At 38.8% G+C, this 22,958-nt stretch overlaps 1 protein-coding gene across 1 annotated transcript; it reads right to left on the bottom strand.

Annotated features, from left to right (window-relative positions):
- Nucleotide 1: 1 nt before the first annotated feature.
- On the bottom strand, nt 2-21,789 carry LOC139936392 (phosphatidylinositol-3,5-bisphosphate 3-phosphatase MTMR2-like). The gene is made up of 16 exons (XM_071931207.1): nt 21,502-21,789; nt 13,298-13,370; nt 13,004-13,098; nt 12,430-12,540; nt 11,805-11,906; nt 11,129-11,212; nt 10,279-10,353; nt 9,645-9,719; nt 9,267-9,455; nt 8,465-8,556; nt 7,664-7,757; nt 7,035-7,241; nt 6,412-6,504; nt 5,837-5,950; nt 5,069-5,248; nt 2-3,070 (listed from the first exon to the last, which is right to left on the bottom strand). Exons 1-16 carry the CDS (start codon nt 21,700-21,702, stop codon nt 2,906-2,908), a joined length of 1,950 nt encoding a protein of 649 aa, XP_071787308.1. The 5' UTR covers nt 21,703-21,789; the 3' UTR covers nt 2-2,905.
- Between the last annotated feature and the right edge of the window lie 1,169 nt (nt 21,790-22,958).

Genomic DNA, 22,958 nt, shown 5'->3' with positions numbered 1-22,958 from the left:
TATTTAGAGTAATGAATTCAAAACTTTATTTTTTCAACAGTATTTTAATTTTAACATCAATCTGAAATAATTATGGAATATAACAAATTAATATTTAATGTATGTGTTTTATATACATGTACAAGTGTTTATAAAAAAGCTTCTAGTTTTAGCCGACAATCACTTTCTATTTAGACACAGACTTAAAGGCAAGGCTTACCTTTCGTTTCCTTATCCTTTTGTTTTAGTCTTACGTAAATGTTAACTAACCTGTGAAAATGTAGTTTCAAAAGGTGGTAGTGTTTTTGAGATAATGTATTAGAGGGGTTTTGCAAGCGTGCGGATACAGATACGGATACAGATATGATAACCGTATCCATTCGAGTCAGCGGCATGTTGGATTTTGTTCCGCAAAATATAGGTATGTGTCACCTTTGAGGGGGCTTGCATTTATCATGAGTGTTTTTCCGACAAGCATGACCGATAGAGACCCCATGTTTCACACACTGCATTTTTTCATCAATGTGCTTGCAAATGACCAAGCTCGATACTGGTGAAAGCAATTTCGTTGGAAATATTTTCAATCTGGGACAAAAAGACAAATAAAAGTCTGTAAAACAGTATCCGTTTTTATACCACGTGTATGAGCTCCTGTATCCGTTGCTAACGTGTGTGCAAAATAAGATAGTCGCGGATTCGCGTCACGTGAACACACAAAGTGTCAACGTATGTCAGTATCTGTGTGTGTATCCCCAGACTTGCAAAACCTCTCTAATGTCCACAGATTTACACATTTTTAAGATAACGATGGTAGAAAGATTCTGTAAGAATATTACTTGCTAAGTTTTATGTTGAGAAGCCGTCAAATTAATGGGAGATATTTTCATGGTACGTAACCTTCTCTAATAAATTATTAAAATTGATCATGCTTTATAATGAGTAGTTTAGAAACTGATTTATTCTGCTCAACATTTATTTACATCAAAAGATGAAGAAAAAAGGATTTGAAACAAAACAAATTCTGAAAAGGAAGTGACACAACACACAGATGTGCACACTTCTGACAATATCTTGAAAACGTCACAGGAAACAACACATTATTTTCATACAGTTCTCTTACAAGTGATACACTTCTCTTACAAGTGAAAGTGCTTGGCCGACACACTGCATAACAGTAGAATAACATGTAGAAATTTATGAAACATAATTAGGTTTATCAACTCCCTACTGGTTAGTAAACCTTTTTGATGTGACCCACATGACATGTTTGGAAATTGTCAAAGACCAGAATTCTTACTTGGTGTATCCCAACATAATAATAGTAATAATTATATAGCGCACATGTCCGTCACTTAGTGATGCTCTTGGCTTTATAATGCTTTATAATGAGTAGTGTAGAAACTGATTAATTTCTGATAAATAGTGAAAGAAAAACACCCTTGTTGCACAAATTTGTGTGCTTCCAGATGCCTTTAAGGGTTCAGGCCCAAAAGAAAGACGTATTTTTGTCGTCTGAGATCGTTAAAATAAAAGAAGGCAGCCTCTAAAAAGGAAGTGCACAAGAACTCAAAACACTCTAAAAACAATTTTACTTGTATTTGGCCTAATACTAGAGGTGGTCATTTGGGCTTTAAGTAGAATTGCGTTTTTGTTCCAGCACACGTCATGAAGCCTATTTCTAAGAATATCGGAGAACTTTACTTTCCAAATACATGAGAATCATGGATTTTTATAACATGATCTTGAAAAAAATATACAAAATGGATTAAATTACCACATACAGGGGCTAAAATTAACCAAATATTTCACATTTCATCTACCTCAAATATCTTAACTATTTACACAAATATTTCTGAATGTTTTTCCCCCAAAATGAAACCACATCCAAAAAAAAAAAAAAATATATAAATAAGAAGCACTACCCCTTCATTGCATGTACTAGTCACTAGTGGGAATACTGCTTTCATTGAGTTGCGAATGAATGAAAAAACATAAAATGGTGTACATGTTTCTCTAATTAGTTACAATGTTCATCGAGGCGCCACCAATGCTTTATAACTCTTCCATAAAAAGGAAACATTGCAATTACACTTTAAAGGTACTGGACACCTTTGGTAACTGTCAAAGACCAGTCTTCTCACTTGGTCTATGCCAACATATGCATGAAATAACAAACCTGTGAGAATTTGGGCTCACTTGGTCATCAAAGTTGCAAGAGAATAATAAAAGCAAAAACACCCTTGTGTATGGGTAAAAACCAAAATCAATACCCTTGGTCATGTTGGTGCACAAACTTGTGTGCTTTCAGATACATTTAAAAGGCTTCAGGCCTAAAGTCTTTCAACATTTGAATGAGAAATTACCTCTTACTCAAAATTAAGTTACTTCAGAGGGAGCCGTTTCTAACAATGTTATATACCATCAACAGCTCTCCATTGCATTACCAAGCAAGTTTTTATGCTCACAATTATTTTGAGTAATTACCAATAGTGTCCAGTGCCTTTAAGAAGCCCAACTATACCAGTCCAATTGAGACTCTGCTAGATTAGAAACCGTGTTCCCATACTGGACTCTGTTTTGTTAAAGTACCGCAACTTTTCTGTAGAATTACAAAGTAGATCCAATAGGGACGCATGATAAACTGACCTCCCTGTCAACTTAGCGCGACTGTAATGTAAAACTAACAGGCTGAAAGAGGTCGTGGAAGACTTCCCTGTAACCTTGATAACTTAACAGGGCCGCTAAAAAAGCCAATTGGAACAGCTCTGCGCTGTAAACCTACTGCGACCACACTGTAAAACGCTTTTCAAGCTTCGCAGAATATAAGACGGTAGGATTACACCAAAGCCATTCATGTTACCTATCCGTGTGGCAGCGGAAGAAAAAAAACAATGGGAACACGGCTTCAATAACACATGATGAGATTTCAAGCATTGATAGGGCTAGCTACTCTTGGTGGTGATGAGGTGCCAACTTGAGCTGATTGAAGCCCTAGATCTCTAGCTTCAATCTCCTTCTGTAGCTCTTCTACTTGCTTCTGAAGGAACGAGCGAAGCTCAATCAGATCTCGGTTTCTCTGGTTTATTGGCTCCTGGAGAGATAAACAAATCCAAATAATATCAAATAATATCAACCCAAATAAATAACCCCACTTCTCTCTTTACCTCTTCATTGTCCTGACGATTAATAGATCAAGCTAGTCAAAACGTTGAGACCAACCCAAGAACTGACTCCGCGGTAGTACAGTTAATTATGATCCTATAAGCTAAAGTAGCAGACCCAGCTTATTTCTATACCATCCGCCCGGGTAATAGTTAATAAGCAGGACAGTTCTTTCAGAACTGACAAGTCTCCCGAACACCTGATAAATCTACTCTGCGGTAGTAGAATAAAGAAAGACAGTTCTCTAAGAACAAACTCTACCTGTCAAGTAGATATACACATGGTGTTACCGCAAACCAAATATATATTGATACCTAACCATGCAATGCCTCAAATCATATATAAAATACTCAAATAGAATGAATATCAAATTGATTGAATTTTATCTCATCTTACTGTTGTTGCTGTATATTTTTATATGTAATTATTTTGTATGTAAACTATTTTTTTGTATAATTTGAAATTTTTACTGTCATTTGGTCGTTGGCCATGATTGAAAAAGAAATAAAGTATCTATCTATCTATCTATATCTATATTCGTTGACATACTTGTAAACATACGGTGTTAATTTGTTTATTTGGTTTATTTGTCTATTGTGAAGCTGTTGTTTCGTTTTGTAGGCTGTTTCTTTGACAAGCCGCGCTTTTTGGAACATCCCTCGACATTCATATAATATTGACTGTAGTTTTTGATGTCGATATGTAAACGTTGCTTTCAGTTGAATTGGACTGTCGTACTGTGTAAGAACAATCAGTTCAGGGCAATATGCTTCGTTTTTGAAAGGGCAAGGGCACCAAAGCATTTTCTCCTTGGTAAAGGGCACCCTATGAGGAAGTTGTAAATTTCTACTGGAGCATTTCAAGGGCACCAAGGCAATGGCAAGGGGCAACGGAGGCAATCGCCGCCGTTGCCTCCGTTTTTTTCAGGCCTGTAGTTAATGCAAAACACTTTGGTCTCAAGGCTTTGACTAGCTTGCTCTAGTCATTGGGCCGGATAAATAAAAACTAGCAATTACTTATCAAGTTAAAGGTCCAGCATTAGCAAGAAGACTGAAAAGTAAAAGATCGGGCATGAACATTTTGCTCACTGGATTACCTTTCACTTATAGACATATAAATAAAAACGACATTTTACTAACATACTGTAGCAATTACTTGTATTTTTACAAGCTACTGTATGAGGAGCTTGAGATTTTACTTGAACAACAGTGTTGCATATGGCTCGGTATCGGGTCAGTATTAAAGGGTTATATTTCCCTTGGCCTAATGATCCAACTATAAATGTTACTTATACATTTGTTGTGTACTTTAATTGCTCTAAAAGAACCAATCTCTGGAGCTCTGGCGTGGAGAGGCTGACTGTTTCCTCATAGCCACTGCCGCCATCAAAAACTAAACTAAGTGGAAACTGCCCCGCCTGCATTTCAGTTAATCGCTATTGATCAGCGAGTCCATGCCTCTATTGTTATACTCCTGAATACCCCACTATTGTGCTTTTCTCCGACCACTTACTAATCCGTTCAAGTAAATGGTGTTTTTCCAGTAAAAGGTTATTTATAGAGATTTGAGAAAATTCTCATGCCTGATCTTAAACTTATCAACATTTTTGTTAATGCTGGCCTTTACACGGCCCAGTATCTTGTGAAACTATCAGGTAATAGTAAAATGTTGGTTTTATTTACATCTCAATAAGAAGAGTCCCTCAAGCATTGATTTTACCTACTAGTTCGACCAATTACTAGCAATATTAAGCCTTACTTTTATTTATAAGGATTTAAGTAAAAGACTAGTAAAAGCAAATGCTAGTTTTTATTTATCTGGCCCATTGTCTCTTGTTCCGGGCAAATATGTAACAAGGACCAAGAATTGGAATGAATATGGACCCCAACCTCATCAAGGATGACAAGGTAGCAATAACTGAACATACCTGAGGTCGCATCCTTGGGTTCCAGCGAATGTAGTATCCAGTCCATAACTCAATGCGTCTCATACTAGCTACTGGAAACAACACATGTTGATGATGGTACGCTGCGTACATGGGGTTGGTAAACTCCTCTTTATTGCTATTGATGTAGGACCATAAGGAAATCGTCTTGGTCTTCACTTGCTGTCAATCAAAAACAACAATCAGAAAGAGGTGAATTGTACTGAGTTTGTATTTGATGAAACAATGCAGAGTGTAGACTTGATAACAAGTCGTTAGTCAGTGTCTATCTGTCTGACAGCGCTACCTATTACAAGCGCCACTCATCTCCAAAACACACATTCTGCTGTTCATGCAACAGTCACAGTGTGATTATACACGGTCGTAGGTAGCACTTGGCATGGTGCTGCTCTAATTGCGAGCGACTCAGATTGGGATTAAGGTTAAGTGTATCGTCGTCCCTGCATTTACAGTTGGAACGAGTGGTGAGCAGCGAATAAGAACGCACAACAATTACCGACTTTATTTCAAGACTATGCAGAGTGCAACTATAAGTAACCTTTTATCATTGTGCCAAATGAATTGGTTGTATGCTACAAGTTGTAGCATTTGCATAATTTGTTCTGAACAGTCCTACACCTCTGCGTGGTTGTCCTGTGTGTGGTAGGTTAGCTTTTCATTTATCTCTCATGACATCAGTAGCCAATGTTAAAAGAGACCTGTTTGATTTCCAAGGAAGAACTTTTATACAATAATTATTTCTTGACTTACCTCCTTAACCCGATCCTTCATGCAGTTATAGAGGAAGGTTCCAAACAAGCAGCTGTAGAGATGGTCCAAGATGGTAATCAGGAAATGCTCATTGAACTCAAACGCATTGGGAAACTACAAAGAAAACACAAGGAATGTAAAAGCACAAAAATTCACATTTACTGTAATGTAATTACATGCATTGGTTTGTATGACAACCCAGTTGATGTAAAATGTGTACAACAACTGATACCAATGAGTGATATTTGATTATGTACTGTCAGGCCTGTATGCTTCACTGTTGATAGGGCAAGGGCACCAAGGCATTTTCTCATCTGGAGCATTTCAAGGGCACCAAGACCATTAATGACCAATGGGCATGGAGGCAATCGCCTTACATACGTGTAGTTGCCTCTGTGAAGTATCAAGTCTGTAGATTATGCAAAATTTGTCAAAGAAAAAAACAAGGAAAAATCAATTTGTAAACATGAATTCTTTCATGGGCAGTATTGAATCGCCCTCTGACTGGACTTGTTATAGTTTTTCATTTTTTAAAGCAACATTTTTTGAAGGAAACACATTTTTTTTAACAATACCTGAACAGTAATCTGCCAGACACAATCCATAAACTGTTGGAAGATTGGTGATCTGTCTGCATCAGCGTGGTTTTTATCTCCATGTCCATGACGCTAAGAAAACAAACCAAGATTACAATCAGTCTGTGAAGTAGTTCAGACACAGTACTAAAATCGGTTTTAAGCAGTTTTAACTTTGTGTGTCTGAATGCTCTTAAAACTTGTACAAATCGGTCAGCAAGGGTGGTTTAACACTAATCCACTTTGGTTCTATCTTTTAGCACAGTGTTTGGACATAATCAAAATAACCACATCCGGTTTTAATTCCGCAAAGGTGACTGATGACACAGGACGCGTTGCGTAACACGCCATAAAATGCAAGAGCGAGCATCTTTTGTACAAACTTTAAATACGGGTTGTTGTGTTGGGTCACGTTACTGTGTGACCTCTTAAAATCAAAGATAAACTGTATTGTAACTTTGAGCTGTCTGAACGCAGGGAAATTGCATGTTTGTGTGGTTGGATGGTTTGACAACAAATTCTGACTAGGTATTTTTTTTCCAGGAAGTTGTAAACATGTGACACATTGATAAATCAAAACTTATCGTGTTGCGACAATACTCTTCTGTAGATACTAGACTCACCTGAGCAAACTTATGTCCCACTTCAATCCACTCTTTCTCTACTAAGACCTGGAACCCTGTGATGGTTCTGTAGTACGGTTCCAGCATGAGCATGGCTAGTGCAGTAAGCTGTGAAGTTCGATCCCATCCATCGCTGCAATGAACTACTACAGAGGTTTTCTGGCTCTCGATTCGATCAGCGATGCGTACAGCACCGGCTAACACCATCTGGTGAATGGACCACACAATTGCAATAACAATACTGAGTATACAGTGCTAACACATATCGGTGTAATGGTAAATACAGAAAACCGAGTATTAATATTAGCCCCCTATGCAACTTTAACATCTATTATGCGATGATGCTTGTTCAACTTAAAAAATGGTCTCACAAACAGATGCTGTGGTATGGTTGTTTTGTCAAGTTAGAAAATGGCCACCTGCACGCATGCCGGCGCGTATATAGGCCAGTGCGCCCTCTGGTTCTTATACGTGTATAACTCTATGGTTGAGAATAATATCAAAATCGCCAAAAGGAAAATGTAGGCTGATAGTACATTTTTTCTTCCGCAAAATGAGTTTCTCTGTGAATTAACATATCCTGTTTCTAAATACAATGGGAATGCTTCGTCATATTTCCTCATACATACCTTAACGTGTTCCAGCCAGTGAGTGGCTTCCAGGTTGGACAGCCAGTGGTGATCATCTATACTCGGATAACAGATGTCTTTCAGTTTCCGCAAACTTCAAAAACAAGAATGAGAACCAAATAAGTTAAACCTCCTTCCCATGACAGTGTGTAATTTATAGAATGTGTACATGGTTTGCGGTAACACCATGTGTGTATCTATACTTGCTGGGTAGATTGTGTTCTTTTAAGAACTTGTCTTGCTTTATATTCTACTACAGCGGAGTAGATTTACTACTTGCTGGGTAGATTATGTTCTTTTGAGAACTTGTCTTGCTTTATATTCTACTACCGCGGAGTAGATTTACTGAGTCCCGGAAACATCTCAGATCTGAAGTTCTGACTTCTCGTTATTAACTTCACTACTGTCATGGCAGTCATTGTTTTTGGAATATTTGTTTGCAATTTCTCAAAGAAAGTAGTAATTTATGACAAATAAATGGTAGTACACCATGTACACACCTGAATACAATGGCTTAAAATTGATGATACCCAAGCCTACATTCGTATGGACTGTAAAAGGGGTAACCCTGTTTCAGCCCTAGGAGTAGGTGGTAATGGCCTCTGGAAAAAAACAATTGTAGCCCACACCTTGAAGTGGCCTTCAGGCCTTGTGTGTCAGGCGACTTGCAAAAAAAGAAAAAAAAAAGGGGTTTCTGTGTGTGTAAAATGTACAGAAACGATACCATCCAAACATTCGGTTGACGGTGAAAAACCCAGTGGCAATTCTGATTCATTGGGAAGAGATGAAGAATGTACAAACCTTTCTCTCATGACATGGATGTTGTGAATGTCTAAGAAGATGACTTCGGCATTTTGATATGTGTCCTCATTCTCATATCCACCACCTTTAGCCTAAAATATCAAACACAATCAAAACAAATCACTCAGTTAAAGGCAGTCTATTGGGACCTACTCAATAGCTTAAAAATTTACTTGCTGCAGCATGGTAGTTGAACTGGTGAGGCAGAGCTCAGCAAGTTGTAAGTTCTTTTTTAAATTGTGCTCATAGAGAAAACCCTGACTGTGAATTGTTTGGAATTAAACATAAGGCACTTGGATGAAAGCTTTTTTAGTTGCAAGGAATTGTTAATCCAGTTTTGAGTATAATTTTTTTCCTTGATTTATTGGAAAGTGTAATGTAAATAATTTTTATAAGGGCAATATTTTAAGACCATTTTCTCATTGCAAACTCTAGGTCTGGCACCCTGACTTGATTAGCAATGCCATTGACACGTAGTCACTACGTAGTGACTACGTAGACACACAGTCTCGCACCAAGACTTCACATTTCTTATTTAGAATTGCAATAACTCTTGAGGTCTGGCACCCTGACTTGATTAGCAATGGCATTGACACCTAGTCACTACGTAGACACGCAGTCTCGCACCAAGACTTCACATTTCTTATTTAGAATTGCAATAACTCTAGGTCTGGTACCCTGACTTGATTAGCAATGGCATTGATACGTCGTCACTACGTAGACACGTAGTGTGGCACCAAGACTTCACATTTCTTATTTACAATTGCAATAACTCTAGGTCTGGCACCCTGACTTGACATACCTTATTAGCAATGGCGTTGACACTGGGCCTTGCATCCATGATGACCAGTTTATGTGACTGTGCATTAGCATCTAGTATCATCTGGATATACTTCTCATCTTCTTTGCTTCGTTTACCATTCACACCTACGAGAGGCTGACTACAACGAGTAATCGTTGCATGGCTCTGGGGGTGGATCCATGATAAAATCTACACAAAGCAACAAAAACAATACAACAGTTAGAACTCGATGGTCGTGGGTTCGAATCCCACCCAAGTAATATGCATGTGGACTTTTTCACATACCGTATTTTCCTGCGGATAAGACAATATACAGCTTTGGCTGATTTCTTCTGGTCCATTTTTTCAAATAAATAACTGTTTATGCTTCATTCTTACCGGTATTCTGTTTTTACTTCTGAACTTGGCAACCTGTCTCAGAAGTTCATCATCAGCAGCAGCTGTAACTGCAAACTAAATACAAATATTTAATAGATGGAATTTTAATAAATACAAATAAACAGTTGTTGATGAAGAGCCCAACAAAAACACAAACACAACTTTTTTCAAATTATACAATCCCTAAGTTTTGAGGATTTCTATGTCAATGAGCCTCTCACATGCCTTGAATTTAATTTTTGAAAGGGCAAGGCCATTTTCATTTTGCAAAGGGCACTTACACTGGAAAATCTTAAAGTCAATGGGAAACTTTTGAAGGGGCACCAAGGCCAAGACCTGGGGCAATATAGGCCATGGCCTGTGTGTAAACCCTGGCATGCTCTAACTTTCCCTCCCCTCCCCCCCCCCCCTTTGAAGTGCCTTAAGAATAAACCCCACCTCTCTCTCTTTTTGAGCCAGTTTTTATGCCTTTTAAATTAGCCGCTTAATGGCTTTAACTTAATGTAAAAACACCTAGAAACACTGATAATTAGATCTGTAGCAAAGCTGTTGATTGAAGACTTTAACTTCTGATGATAAATATGTTCTTGAATCAGGTATTTATGTGAAGTTTAAAGTCAGTACAAATACTTACAACTGCTGGATAAGTATCGCAGAATTGATATCCTTCATTGATTCTACTGATACGCCAACTCTCTGTAGGTAGACCCTGTGTTATCAATAACAATAAGTGCAAGTCAACTACTTCATTCAAATACTAAAAGTCCATTAGGTTGTGAACTGAATACTAAGTACATTAACACAATTGTTGCACAATGTGACGTTGAGGTGTCCATGGCGTTTTGTACACCCGAGGGGGCAAATGGCACCCGAGGCAAAGCCGAGGGTGCCATTTTCCCCTCAAGGGTGTACAAAACCCATGGACCCCAGTCACAATTGTTGAAACAATTGTTTTGTTATACCTTTGTTACATTGTTATTCCTCTTCTCGAAGTTCAGTTGTCATCTTCGAATATTATTACGACAAAGTATTCATTGTGGCAGACGAACAAGAAACAATTCTTGCCTTTGTCGAACCCGCGGGTGTTTCGTACACAGCACTGGAAATCCTCTTCTCGAAGTTCAGTTGTCATCTTCGAATATTATTACGACAAAGTATTCATTGTGGCAGACGAACAAGAAACAATTCTTGACTTCCCTCGAACCCGCGGGTGTTTCGTACACAGCGCTGGAAATCGACCAACGCTGGGAACGATCAAAGTGATGTACACCGGTGTACATCACTTTTCATGTTACCCGACCCCCGAGCCATGTAACATGCGTTTGTGTTGCACATCACGTGATTGGTTCTCGACCAATCAAACGTCACAATTTGTTACCGAGGTATAACAAGCATATTTGTTGCACGTCACGTGATAGGTTATCGACCAATCAAACTTCACAGTTTGTTACCGAGGTATAACAAGTATATATTTGTTAAATTACCTGTCGTTTCATCTCCCCCAGTGGATCATACACGGCCCATCCATCCTCACTGTAGAAATTCTTGTATTCAAAGGCAAAAACTGGCTGCAATACACAAAATAATAACACATACAATTTGTTAACCCTTGTGTTTGAATACAAAGAACTGTGAATTCAATTAAAGTGTTTTGTACAAGTATCCTTTTGTTTTGTATGTGGGGAATTGGAGCTTAAAAACAATAAATTCTCCACAACAACTCAATCCTACAAGTAAACTCAGCATTAGGCTCAAAACACTAATGAGGAAACACTAATGTCAACTCCAATGCATAACTTCTAGATATGTGTACGGCTGTCTGTTATTATAAGTTATCACACAAGCGCGAGTGAAATAAGGAAAAATATAGCGCTTCTGCGCCCCATATCCAACGAGGCCGAAGGCCGAGTTAGATATGGGATGCAGACGCGTATATTTCCCGTATTTCCCCGAGCGCGCGTGTGATAACGTATTTATCTTCAAGCAAACTTGGTGCATGATATAGAACACACAAGATGCAGGTAGTGATATTAGCCGTGCAATATAGGTTTTTATCACCACTCCATTCTGTGAATCTGATTGGAGGATTAGCGCGTACTTGAAGATAAGGTCTTCAACCAAAATGATATAAATTCTTTATTTCAATTAATAAACACTTACCAACTTATTAGAGGTGGGGAAGGCATAAATCTGGACTTTATCGTAAACAAGTCGTCTGGAGTGATTCTCTTGCTTGTGGGCGAATCTCAAGTTCCGCATGTCCTGAAATCAAAGTCAAGTCAGTACAAATGAGTGTGGTATTGAAAGGTGGTTCTTAATGAGTAAGGAGATCATTGGTTATTGGAACAGTAAATTAATTTCGAACTTCTTTGTGGCGTGTCATGGCTGAGTGGTTAAGAGCACCGGACTCGAGCTCTGGTGTTTCTGATCAGCAGAGTGTGGGTTCGAGTCCCAGTCGTAAAACCTGTGTCCTTAAGACAGATACTTAACCATGATGGTTCATCCTTCGGATGGGACGTTAAGCCGTTGGTCCTGTGTGTTGTATAGCGCACGTAAAAGAACCCAGTGCACTTATCCAAAAAAGAAAGCGGCTCGCACCCAAGTTCCTGGTTTGATTGGCAGCTTATTTATGGTGCTATGTAAAAGGAGTAGGTCTCATAATTCAAGCGTAGTCTCTCATACCTTGCAGGAAAACACTGAATGCTGAAGCGCATCAAGCGTCACTGAGTGACGAATATGCGTGCTACATATTATTGTTGTTATTATAAATCCATAAGTTCCTTACCTTACAGAAAATCTCTAGACCATATGAGTTCTCTCCTCTGCTGGTTGATCCCCCAACCTTCTCCACTCGATAGATACACCCCAATGGTACATCCAGTATAAAGGGAGGTTCCTACACAACAAGAAATCATGGGAAAAGCTTGGTCAAACCACTAGTTCTCAAAATGTCCAAACCCGTCCGAAACAAATCGTGAAACGGGTTTGGTCTGGGTAGAACATGTAGCTTTGCCTGGACATTGTCTATATATGTGACCCTAGTTTAAAGTTAAATTCTGGTAATGATTCGGGTCTGTCTGTGAACAGGTTGAACGTGCTACAAACAGACGCAGTCTGTGTGCACACCTACGTCCATTTGACGCCCGACCGCACCACCTCTGTAGTATGATCCAAGTACCGTAATTTCCTTTTAAACCACACAAAGAAGAGCAATGTTTACCTTAATTCCATTTCCCTTGGTACAAAACACCGTAAACCTCATCACAGTATACAACAATATACAACAATTGTATATTGTAAAGGGACAGAGTACACTCAGCATGTATTGTTCTTGCAAACTGAAGACAGGAATGACTTACCCTTTCAACTCCTTTGAAATACAGCTTGTAGTTTGTGATACATAGAGTTCCTCTGACTGGTCCAGTAAATGGGCACAGGTACGTCACATCCTTAGCTGTGTTGGATAAGCATAGAGACAAGAACATTCGGTTTAAAGGATTTTGGTACTTTTTCAAAATGTCCATAGATTTACATTAAACTTACAGGGTTTGAAGATAATGATAGTGGAAAGCTTCCCTTCAAATATTACTTACTGAGGTGCTGTAGTATTTGAGATATGAGTAAAAAAATGTCATGTGGGGGGAATACCGTACCAATTCCTTCAATCCTCTCTCCAAGTATGAGGGGAACATCTTCATTCTGTGCTGGCTTGCCTCCACCTGAAGACTGTAACAAAAAATAACACATAAACATCATTTAATAATATCAGTCACGTTTCATGTCTGAACAAGACACTTAACTATAATTGCTTCTCTCCACCCAGGAAACTTGGGTACCTGTGAGGGCAGAGATGGTTCTTGTGATTGATTTAGCGTAGTAGCGCATATTTGTCGCACAGGCTGTATACTCCTAGGGAGCTGAGATGGTTTAAGGAATGAATTCAATTATGTTGGATGTGCTTTGAGACACATTTGTAAAGCGCTAAATATACATGAACATATAAAAACTGATTATTAATTAATTAATTAATTAATTAATTAATAAGGTGGTCATACTTCACAAATTGAGCATCTCCCACCCATCCATACTAGATCATGAAGCCCAATATGTAACGCTAACGGATTCACATCATCATCTGCATTTGGAGGACTGGCCATTGTAGGAACGCTTTAGTAATCTTCCACACTCCTTGACAATTAGGTTTCAGCTTCTCAAAGTGTTTCTCAAGACACTGTTCGACGGGCAACTCGGTTCTTTCAACCAAGAAAGTACATGCTCAGGTATCTCCAAATGAGTTCACACTCCGCCTCTTTAAGTGCATCCACACAAATAAGAAATCCCTCGAACTTCCACCAGAATAACACAGTCAACTCAGTTATTTCAGTCCACAAGGTACATCTCCAAATGATTTGACACTCCGCTTCTCATAAAAACATCCACACAAATAAGAAATTCCATGAACTTCCACCAAAATAACACAGTCAACTCAGATCTTTCAGTCCACAAGGTACATCTCCAAATGATTTGACACTCCGCTTCTCATAAAAACATCCACACAAATAAGAAATCCCACGAACTTCCACCAGAATAACACAGTCAACTCAGTTCTTTCAATCCACAAGGTACATCTCCAAATGATTTGACACTCCGCTTCTCATAAAAACATCCACACAAATAAGAAATTCCATTAACTTCCACAAGAAAAAGACAATCCAGTGCACCTGGAACTCGTTGGACGCGTTGAGTCGGAATATGGAACTTACTTCGACTGCTCACTGGCACCGTCTTACTTCACTGTGAGTCACAGACAAATCTTGTCGCTGTGGTAAGTGTACTCCAGGCACTGCCAGGGTCTTCTTTCTTATCATTAAAGGAAGGAATTAGAAACGGCACCCGTCCCTGTGGAGGGGAAACGTTTTTGTCGTAAACAAGGACTGCTAGCCGCTCTACTCTGCGCATCATGCACTGTTTTTGCCGCTCTTTTTGGTTGTTGACAGGCTTTCTGCTGAAAGTCTAATCTCTAAGGAACTCTAACTTTCCTTAGAACGAGGAAGCAACCAGTTAGAGTAAAGGATGAGTAGCCTGGACTTAAGATGTTTTACCAGGGTTCTTCAAAAGACTTGATGTTGAGGCCTTGAAATCACAGAGAAAAATAATCAAAACAGACCACACCCCAACCAAAACACCTTCTTAAAATCAAGCTTTTTTCGGATCTTTATATGATTCGCCAACCTGACTAAATTCAGATTTTCAAAGGACTATTGAATAAAGACTCATTTGTTTGAATCTTTGTTTTGCTTTTAGTGTATTTTTTCATTGTTTTATGTTTTGTGTTGCGCATAGAGGACACAAAAGGCAGTGGACACTATTGGTAATTACTCAAAATAAAACCTTACTTGGTAATGAGTAATGGGGAGAGTTTGATAGTATAAAACATTGTGAGAAATGGCTACCTCTGAAGTGTTGTAGTTTTTTGAGAAAGTGAATTTCTACAAATTTGATTTCGAGACCTCAGATTTAGAATTTAAGGTCTTGAAATCAAGCATCTGAAAGCAACAACTTCGTGTGACAAGGGTGCTTTTTTCTTTCATTATTATCTCGCAACTTCGACGACCGATTGAGCTCAAACTTTCACAGGTTTGTTATTTTATGCATAAGGGTTGAGATACACCAACTGTGAAGGCTAGTCTTTGACTATTACCCATAGTGTCCAGTGTCTTTAAGTCAGTACAGTACTGTAGCATCCTTTAAAGGCAGTGGACACTATTGGTAATTGTCAAAGACTAGCCTTCACAGTTGGTGTATCTCAACATATGCATAAAATAACAAACCTGTGAAAATTTGAGCTCAATCGGTCGTCGAACTTGCGAGATAATAATGAAAGAAAAAATACAGTTGTCACACGAAGTTGTGTGTGCTTAGATGGTTGATTTCGAGACCTCAAGTTCTAAATTTGAGGTCTCGAAATCAACTTCTTTCTTGAAAACTATGGCACTTCAGAGGGAGCCATTTCTTACAATGTTTTATACCATCAACCTCTCCCCATTACTCGTGATCAAGAAAGGTTTTACGCTAATAATTATTTTGAGTAATTACCAATAGTGTCCACTGCCTTTAAGTGGTCCACTGGCCAAATGTATGTTAAAACACATGAGGACCAGTCAGAATTCACTCCAAGTGTTCCAGCTGGTAGTTCAGTGAGGTTCAGTGTACAACAAAATGTAGTTCAGGGTTGCAAAGCACTCTATTCTATTTGATGTATGGACTTGTGAAAAAGCCGATGAACTAGTAACATGACAAGCTAACTGGGCCCAATTTCATAGAGCTGCTAAGCACACAAATTTGCTTAGCATGAAATTTCTTCTTTGATAAAAACATGAATACTAACCAAATTTTTATTCGTTACATATATTTGCTTGTTATTGGTATTCAGCTGTTGTTTGCTTATCCTGAATATCACATGGATTTTGGGTTGGTAATCCTGTTTTTATCAAGGAAGAAATTTCATGCTAAGCATATTTGTGTGCTTAGCAGCTCTATGAAATTGGGCCCTGGTCCTGCTGACCAGTCACTAAAAAACTGAAGTGCAAAACCTTTACCAGTTGACAGTCTTTGTTCAGTGCATAGAGTCTATTACTCTGGGGAATCAATCCTTTCATCCCAAACAGGAAATTTAGTTAACTGCTTTAACTCCCCCGTGATCAAGTACATACATGCACTGTCTACGGGTGAACTACGTCATACAGAGTGAACTTAGGTTGGACTGAGTAAGGGGCGTTCACGATAATCAACATTTTCACAAGCTCAAACACAGTAGGCTGGAAGGGAGGGGGTTATACCTGCCATAAGCATTCGCTTTCTGAAAAACTGTCAAACTATAAAAAACTTTGCTTCATGATCCTTTTTGCGCCATTAAATAGGATGCTTGCGTTAACCTTTCGAAAGTCAGATCAGCTGTGTCTTATAGGCAGGAAATTAGGCATTATAATTTGTTTATACCATAACATACCATAACTGGTTAATATGTTTTTATATACATATATGCTCAAACTGAGACGAAAATTATTTTTTGTGACATTGTTTTACTCAATTCTCATAAACTACAGCACCTCAGCAAGTAATATGTTAGGGAAGCTTTCTACTTTCATTATCTTCAAACTGTGTAAGGTTAATGTTAATCTGTGGACGTTGTGTTTTGTGTTAGAAAAAAAATACATAGACCCTTTAAGAATAACTTTGCTGTTTTAAAGGTAAGATTAAAACTTTGACTTGACATCATATTGTAGAGGACTTGTAAATACCCCTCATTCCATTGTTTGTTGAATAAGCCTAATGTATCACATTATACAATGTTACATCAATTAGTGTTTACATTTTGTACGGGAGTCTTGGGTTCCATTCCCAAAGAGGACCATTTGAATGTTCTCTAATCCCATGTTTGGTTATTTCACTTCAATGGTGATTAGGCATAGATACAAAGTAATGTGTTTGTTACTTTGCCCAGTTGTGCATCCTTGCAACACAGCGAGAAAAAAAACCCCAGAGGGAGTACATGTATATCTTTGGTAGAGCATCAGCCGTGACTGAGTGCCAGGGGTCTTAAGTTCAAATCCCAGTAATGACCAATTGATTTTCCTCTCATCCCATGTTTTTTTTTTTTTTTCACTTCTATGGTGTTTAGGCACTATTCCAACACAAAGTGTTACTTTGCCCAGTTGCACACAATCCATGTGGGTGTACTGTATACATTTTGTACCGCTGTGCCTCAAAGCTCAGTTGGTGGAGCATCTGCCCGGAGTGTCAGAGGTCTTGGGTTCAAATCCCAGTGAGGACCATTTGATTTTCCTCTCATCCCATGTTTTGTTATTTCACTTCTATGGTATTTAGGCACTATTCCAACACAAAATATGTGTTACTTTGCCCAGTTGGACACAATGCATGTGGGTGTACTGTATACCGCTGTGCCTCATAGCTCAGTTAGTAGAGCATCTGCCGGGAGTGTCAGGGGTCTCGGGTTCAAATCCCATTGAGGACCATTTGATTTTTCTCTCATCCCATGTTTTGTTATTTCACTTCTATGGTGTTTAGGCACTATTCAAACACAAAATATGTGTTACTTTGCGTAGTGCACACAATCCATGTAGGTGTATTTCGCTGTGCCTCATAGCTCAGTTGGTAAAGCATCCGCCCAGAGTGTCAGGGGTCTTGGGTTCAACTCCCAGTGAGGACCATTTGATTTTTCTCTCATACCATGATCAGTAATTTTAATCATTATAAATAGCACATTAATGTGGCCCATTATTGTTGTCAAGAAAGATCCTTTTTTTTTTTATAAAAGACTCAAATTGTGAAAAAAAAAAATTGTGGCAGGTTTTTGAAAAAAAATATTGAACTTGGGATGTTTTAGGGATTTTGTGCGAACAAGTAGAAACATGCTGCAAGACTTTTGGTCTCTCTTTCAAATTAAAGAAGACAAATGATCAGCAACCCCAGTCCTAATACTTTCACTGAGGCAATAAAGGTGATTGCCTCCTTGCCCTGAGGCAAAAAAGGTGACTGCCTCCATGCCCTAAGGCAATAAAGGTGACTGCCTCCATGCCCTGAGGCAATAAAGGTGATTGCCTCCATGCCCTGAGGCAAAAAAGGTGACTGCCTCCATGCCCCTGATCATTGTCGTGCAGCCCTTGAAATGACAGTTAGAAATATCAATTTCCTTAAATACATGTAGGGTGACCTTTAAGGCCAGGTCCCACTGCAGCGATAACGAGAACGATAACTACGCCAAGAGAACGCATTCTATGGGTTGAATGAGTGTGTGCGTATTCTGCGTGGAGCAATTCAACCAATAGAACGCTTTCTCTTTGCATTGTGATCGTTATCGTTCTCGTTTTTGCTGCAGTGGGACCGAACCTTACCCAAGGAGAAAATGCCTCTGTCCCCTTGCCCTATTAAAACAAAGCATACAGGCCTGTAACCATGGTAACCCATCTCCTTCTGATTGGCAATACATGTAAGCTTGATGTTGACGACTTCAAGTATCTGTGCTTGTACACCAACATGTCTCATTGCTGATTGAAAAACCTCAAGCTTTGTCTGCGCTAAAGTCACTGACCAAAGTCTGTTGATCCTTGATCTCCTAGGCAACAAAACTTAAGATCTTAGGACTCCATCTTACTTTGAGGCCCCCCCCCCCCCCCCCCCGAATCGGTGAAAGTCCTTTGGCCCTGACAAATCAAATGGCACACCTGGATGTTGTGTGCAATGCAGAATGTTCCTTAGCAACATCTTCCAAAGGCCCGGTTCATACTTTCGAATGTGAAGTGTATTTTATGTCACAGCTCTCCTTTTGCAGCAATATTTGCAAGTGAGTTGAGCAGAGTTGAACTGCTGCGTATTATTTTTTGCCAATTTCGCATTCGCAGAAGTTTGACGTGGGTTTAACTCTGCCTTGATACAGTGTGTTGCCTTCTTCGACTAGCCGGTCATATATTCTTCCCTTATGAGCAAGCTGTTCCTAATCATCTAGATGAACTCTTTAACGCATCAATGATCATACACAATTAGCCAACATTTAGTATTTCACAATTTTAAGATTTTCGTCCACCGCTGTTTAAGCCCAGCGGAACAACTGTCGCTTCAATCATCCGACATGTCAATACACTTGGCCTTTGACTCTTATTACTTTGTTTTCTCACACTGCATGGATAAAGAGAGTATCAACTTTCTTTTTTGGTTTGTGGCTCCAGAAGTTTTTTTAAAGGGAAATAAAGTCAAATAATGGTCTGTTCTCATTCCCTGAACAGTCACTGTGCATTGTCAGTGTGATACACTTCCTACACGTTGTAATAATTATAATATTGTCTACTCGTGAATTCATAAAAAAAAGGTGCTATCGATTCTAGTTAGCATGGTTAGTAACGTCTACAGTCGATGTCAGTTTTTTTTTATATAAATCAAGCTTTTTGATATTTTAAATTTTTAAAAAGTGACATCGGTGATATTGGTGTCAAAATAGTGACCAGTTTTTGAGTAGGCCCCCATCATGTATATCAACGGAAGTTATAATCTGATTCTGGGTTGTCACGTGTTACCAGTATTACTTAGCTGTTGCTGGCAAAAAACATTTTCATCAAATCTAATTTCTAACCAACATTAAATTTAATAGTGAAGGTATTTCTACCTCCTTGATTTAAAGGAACACGTTGCCTTGGATCGGACGAGTTGGTCAAAACAAAAGCGTTTGTAACCGTTTTTTATAAAATGCATATGGTTGGAAAGATGTTTTAAAAGTAGAATACAATGATCCACACAAGTTTGCCTCGAAATTGCGTGGTTTTCCTTCTACTGTGCGAACTAACATGGTCGGCCATTTATGGGAGTCAAAATTTTGACCCCCATAAATGGCCGACGTGTTAGTCGACGAGGTAAAAAGAAAACCACGCAATTTCGAGGCATGTTTGTGTGGATCGTTGTATTCTACTTTTACAACATCTTTCTACCCATATGCATTTTATAAAAAACGGTTACAAACGCTTTTCAAAGACCAAATCGACCGATCCAAGGCAACGTGTTCCTTTAATCAATTCAAGATCAAGTCTCTAGCTACATTGCAGAACATGCAGTTATGCTGACACTACTGACAGTTTGGAGGAATTTTGTGTTACAGTCATTTGACCAGTTCGGGATCATTGACCAGTTCGGGATCACTTCAACTTTGCAATAACCAAATAGTTATATCACTTCTCATTATTACCAATTTCTGTTGATAAATGTGAAGATTAACACCCATTAAACCAACAAACCCAAAATAAGGTGCCAAACATCATCAGCAAATAAATTATGGCTGTTTTCCTGAAGGTTGTCTGCGAAATTTATCATTTTTTTGTTTAAAAATGTTGGTTGAAAAACACTGTTAAAACTTCTTACCTTTAGAATTGGAGTGCGGGGGCAAAAAATATTTATGTAAAATGATAAAAATGTGTAAAAAAACATTCCTGTAAATACTGTACAGACATCTTGTTTTTTTGAGGAGACGAAGTTACCAAAATCTTCTTTAGGGGGGCAACTTACCCTTGACCAGTTCGGGATCACTCAACATCTCATTGCGTCAAATGGTGCCGCACTAACTTACTAAGTATGGTAAAATCATACTACTGCAGTAGAAAGTTTATTCAGATGATTTTGAGAAACATTACTTCAACAAATTCTTTTAGAATTTTTTTTTTTTGGAGAAATTTAAACTTGGAGGGGTCGATAATGCTTTTTAGGTTCGCTTCACTTTTTCATTTGCCTTTGCTGTTGTTTTGTGGTTTTGTCACTGGGTTTTTGCGCTGCTATTGAAGACACTTGCATGACATTCACTAAACAAATGAAGTCCAAGTCCATGCCAACACACCTCTGAAGTTTTGTGTCCTTGAGAGACAGTTTTATGAATGGGAGTATGGGTTTGCAATAAAGGGCACTCTACTGATTCAGAATAGATTCAACTGATCCTGAACTGGTCAAACAGGTGACAATACTTTTCTTAAAGCCTCTTCAAACGAACTAATCTTTTTGTGTCAGTGAATACTTGGTGAGTTTTATGTCATGTTTAGGTAAACTGATAAACTTTTTTGTTTAAAATATCAAAGAGATTGCAACAAAAAACAATGTGAATTCAAAAAGTGATCCAGAACTGGTCAAACGACTGTATTTTTTTGGACAGAATTATGTGTTGTCATTTTAAAGAAAGAGTCAAACAAAAAGTGTAGAATGTATTACATACTTAAAGATACGTGGCAAATGTCGGGGTACGTCTTTTGGTCTGGATGGTGGTAACTAGGGAACCCATCCAACATTTTGTTCAATTCCTAATTACCTCATCTTGGTCAGCTTGTTGTGTAATTTCGTTCGAGGCGTTGTCGTTTACCGTAGCGGCAGTGGTGCTCACTCCCGTTGGCCGCGCCACCACTGCTGCGGGGATAGCTAACGTTACATTGTCTAAACTCGATCCACTAGGATGACGATCGTGCTTCGAAGACTTTTCTTCTAACTCTTCTTGACTTCCTTTACTGTCCATTTCCAGACAAAAGTGTGTATTTGAGTGTTTTAAAAATACTTTTTATTTCACTGATCACGGAAAGACTGAAACAAGGAAGGCGTTCTGTTTTTGTGTGTGTGGACGCCCGCCCTCAGTTGACTAATTCTGGACATCAAAGTAGTAAACATAAGTCACAAGAGGGCGGTATTTAAAGGCCATCTCTAACATTATTTTTTATGGCGAAAGTCTTGGGGGTGCGCCGCACCAAATAGGAGAAAAACAGAGCGTTGAGCTCATATTTTGTAGGCCCTGAAAATGTTCTATATTAGACAGATTTGAGAGCCCCCAGAAAGTGTTTCACCATAAAAATGTTGCCCAATTGTGACCTGGGGGTTGTTGACTTCCAGCTTGAGGTATTTCGGATGACATAGACCCTGATTTGCTGAGAGGTGTAGGGACATTTTTCAAGATTGATGCTCGGACGTTTTGAAAAGGGAAGGGGTGTTTTTACTCGGAGGGAGAATAACTCGACGGTCCCAGGGACTCCCCATATAAAATTGAGCAGAGAATAAAAGTTCAAGAGTCAATCAATAATTTTGCCTTCCAAGTTAAAAGCTGTGAGACCTTTAAGTATTTTTTGTGTATTTTTGAATGTGTAGCATTTTGCACTGTGTGCTATGGGAGATTATTTGGTGGGGTGCAACCTTGGAGATTCTGTCTCCCATACGGCGAACTGTGTACAAAGTATCTGATAGCGCCCTATGTTGTAACATGGGGGACCAAATCTCCGGTAGAACGATTTCCATGGGACTTACGTTCTATGTTAGACTGATCGTACAGCCACAATAAACAGTGTCAATGTACAATTGTGCACAGTTTTTTTTTTAGTTCTCAGGGATGCACCCTTTGGGGCCTTTTCAAAACCACGCTTGGGGTATGGCCAATGCGGCCACTTACTTGCAAAAGAGTAAGGTTATTCGTAGTTTTTCCCCACTACTCGTTTTCAGTCAGAGCGAATATTTAGCATCGCAAATTGAGTAATTTTGTTATCGCAAATTAAATTTGTGCAAATAATTTGCGACATCGCAAAGACATTCTCAAAAGATTTTTGCGATTTTGATGTCCCTCTCGAGACCCTATAATAAACAACAATGTGACTGGTAGGGGCTACCTATACTGGACTCCTGTCTTTACTCGCAAGGATTGGTACGTAGTAATGTTTGTGCAGCTGACAAACATCACCTCGGACCAATCAAAACAATATGATGGAAAGCTTACTTTCGGTCGTCTGCGTG

This window comes from Asterias amurensis, chromosome 4 (assembly GCF_032118995.1).
Source record: "Asterias amurensis chromosome 4, ASM3211899v1".
NCBI classification, from domain to species: domain Eukaryota; kingdom Metazoa; phylum Echinodermata; class Asteroidea; order Forcipulatida; family Asteriidae; genus Asterias; species Asterias amurensis.
This window is presented reverse-complemented; position numbering and strand designations above follow the sequence as displayed.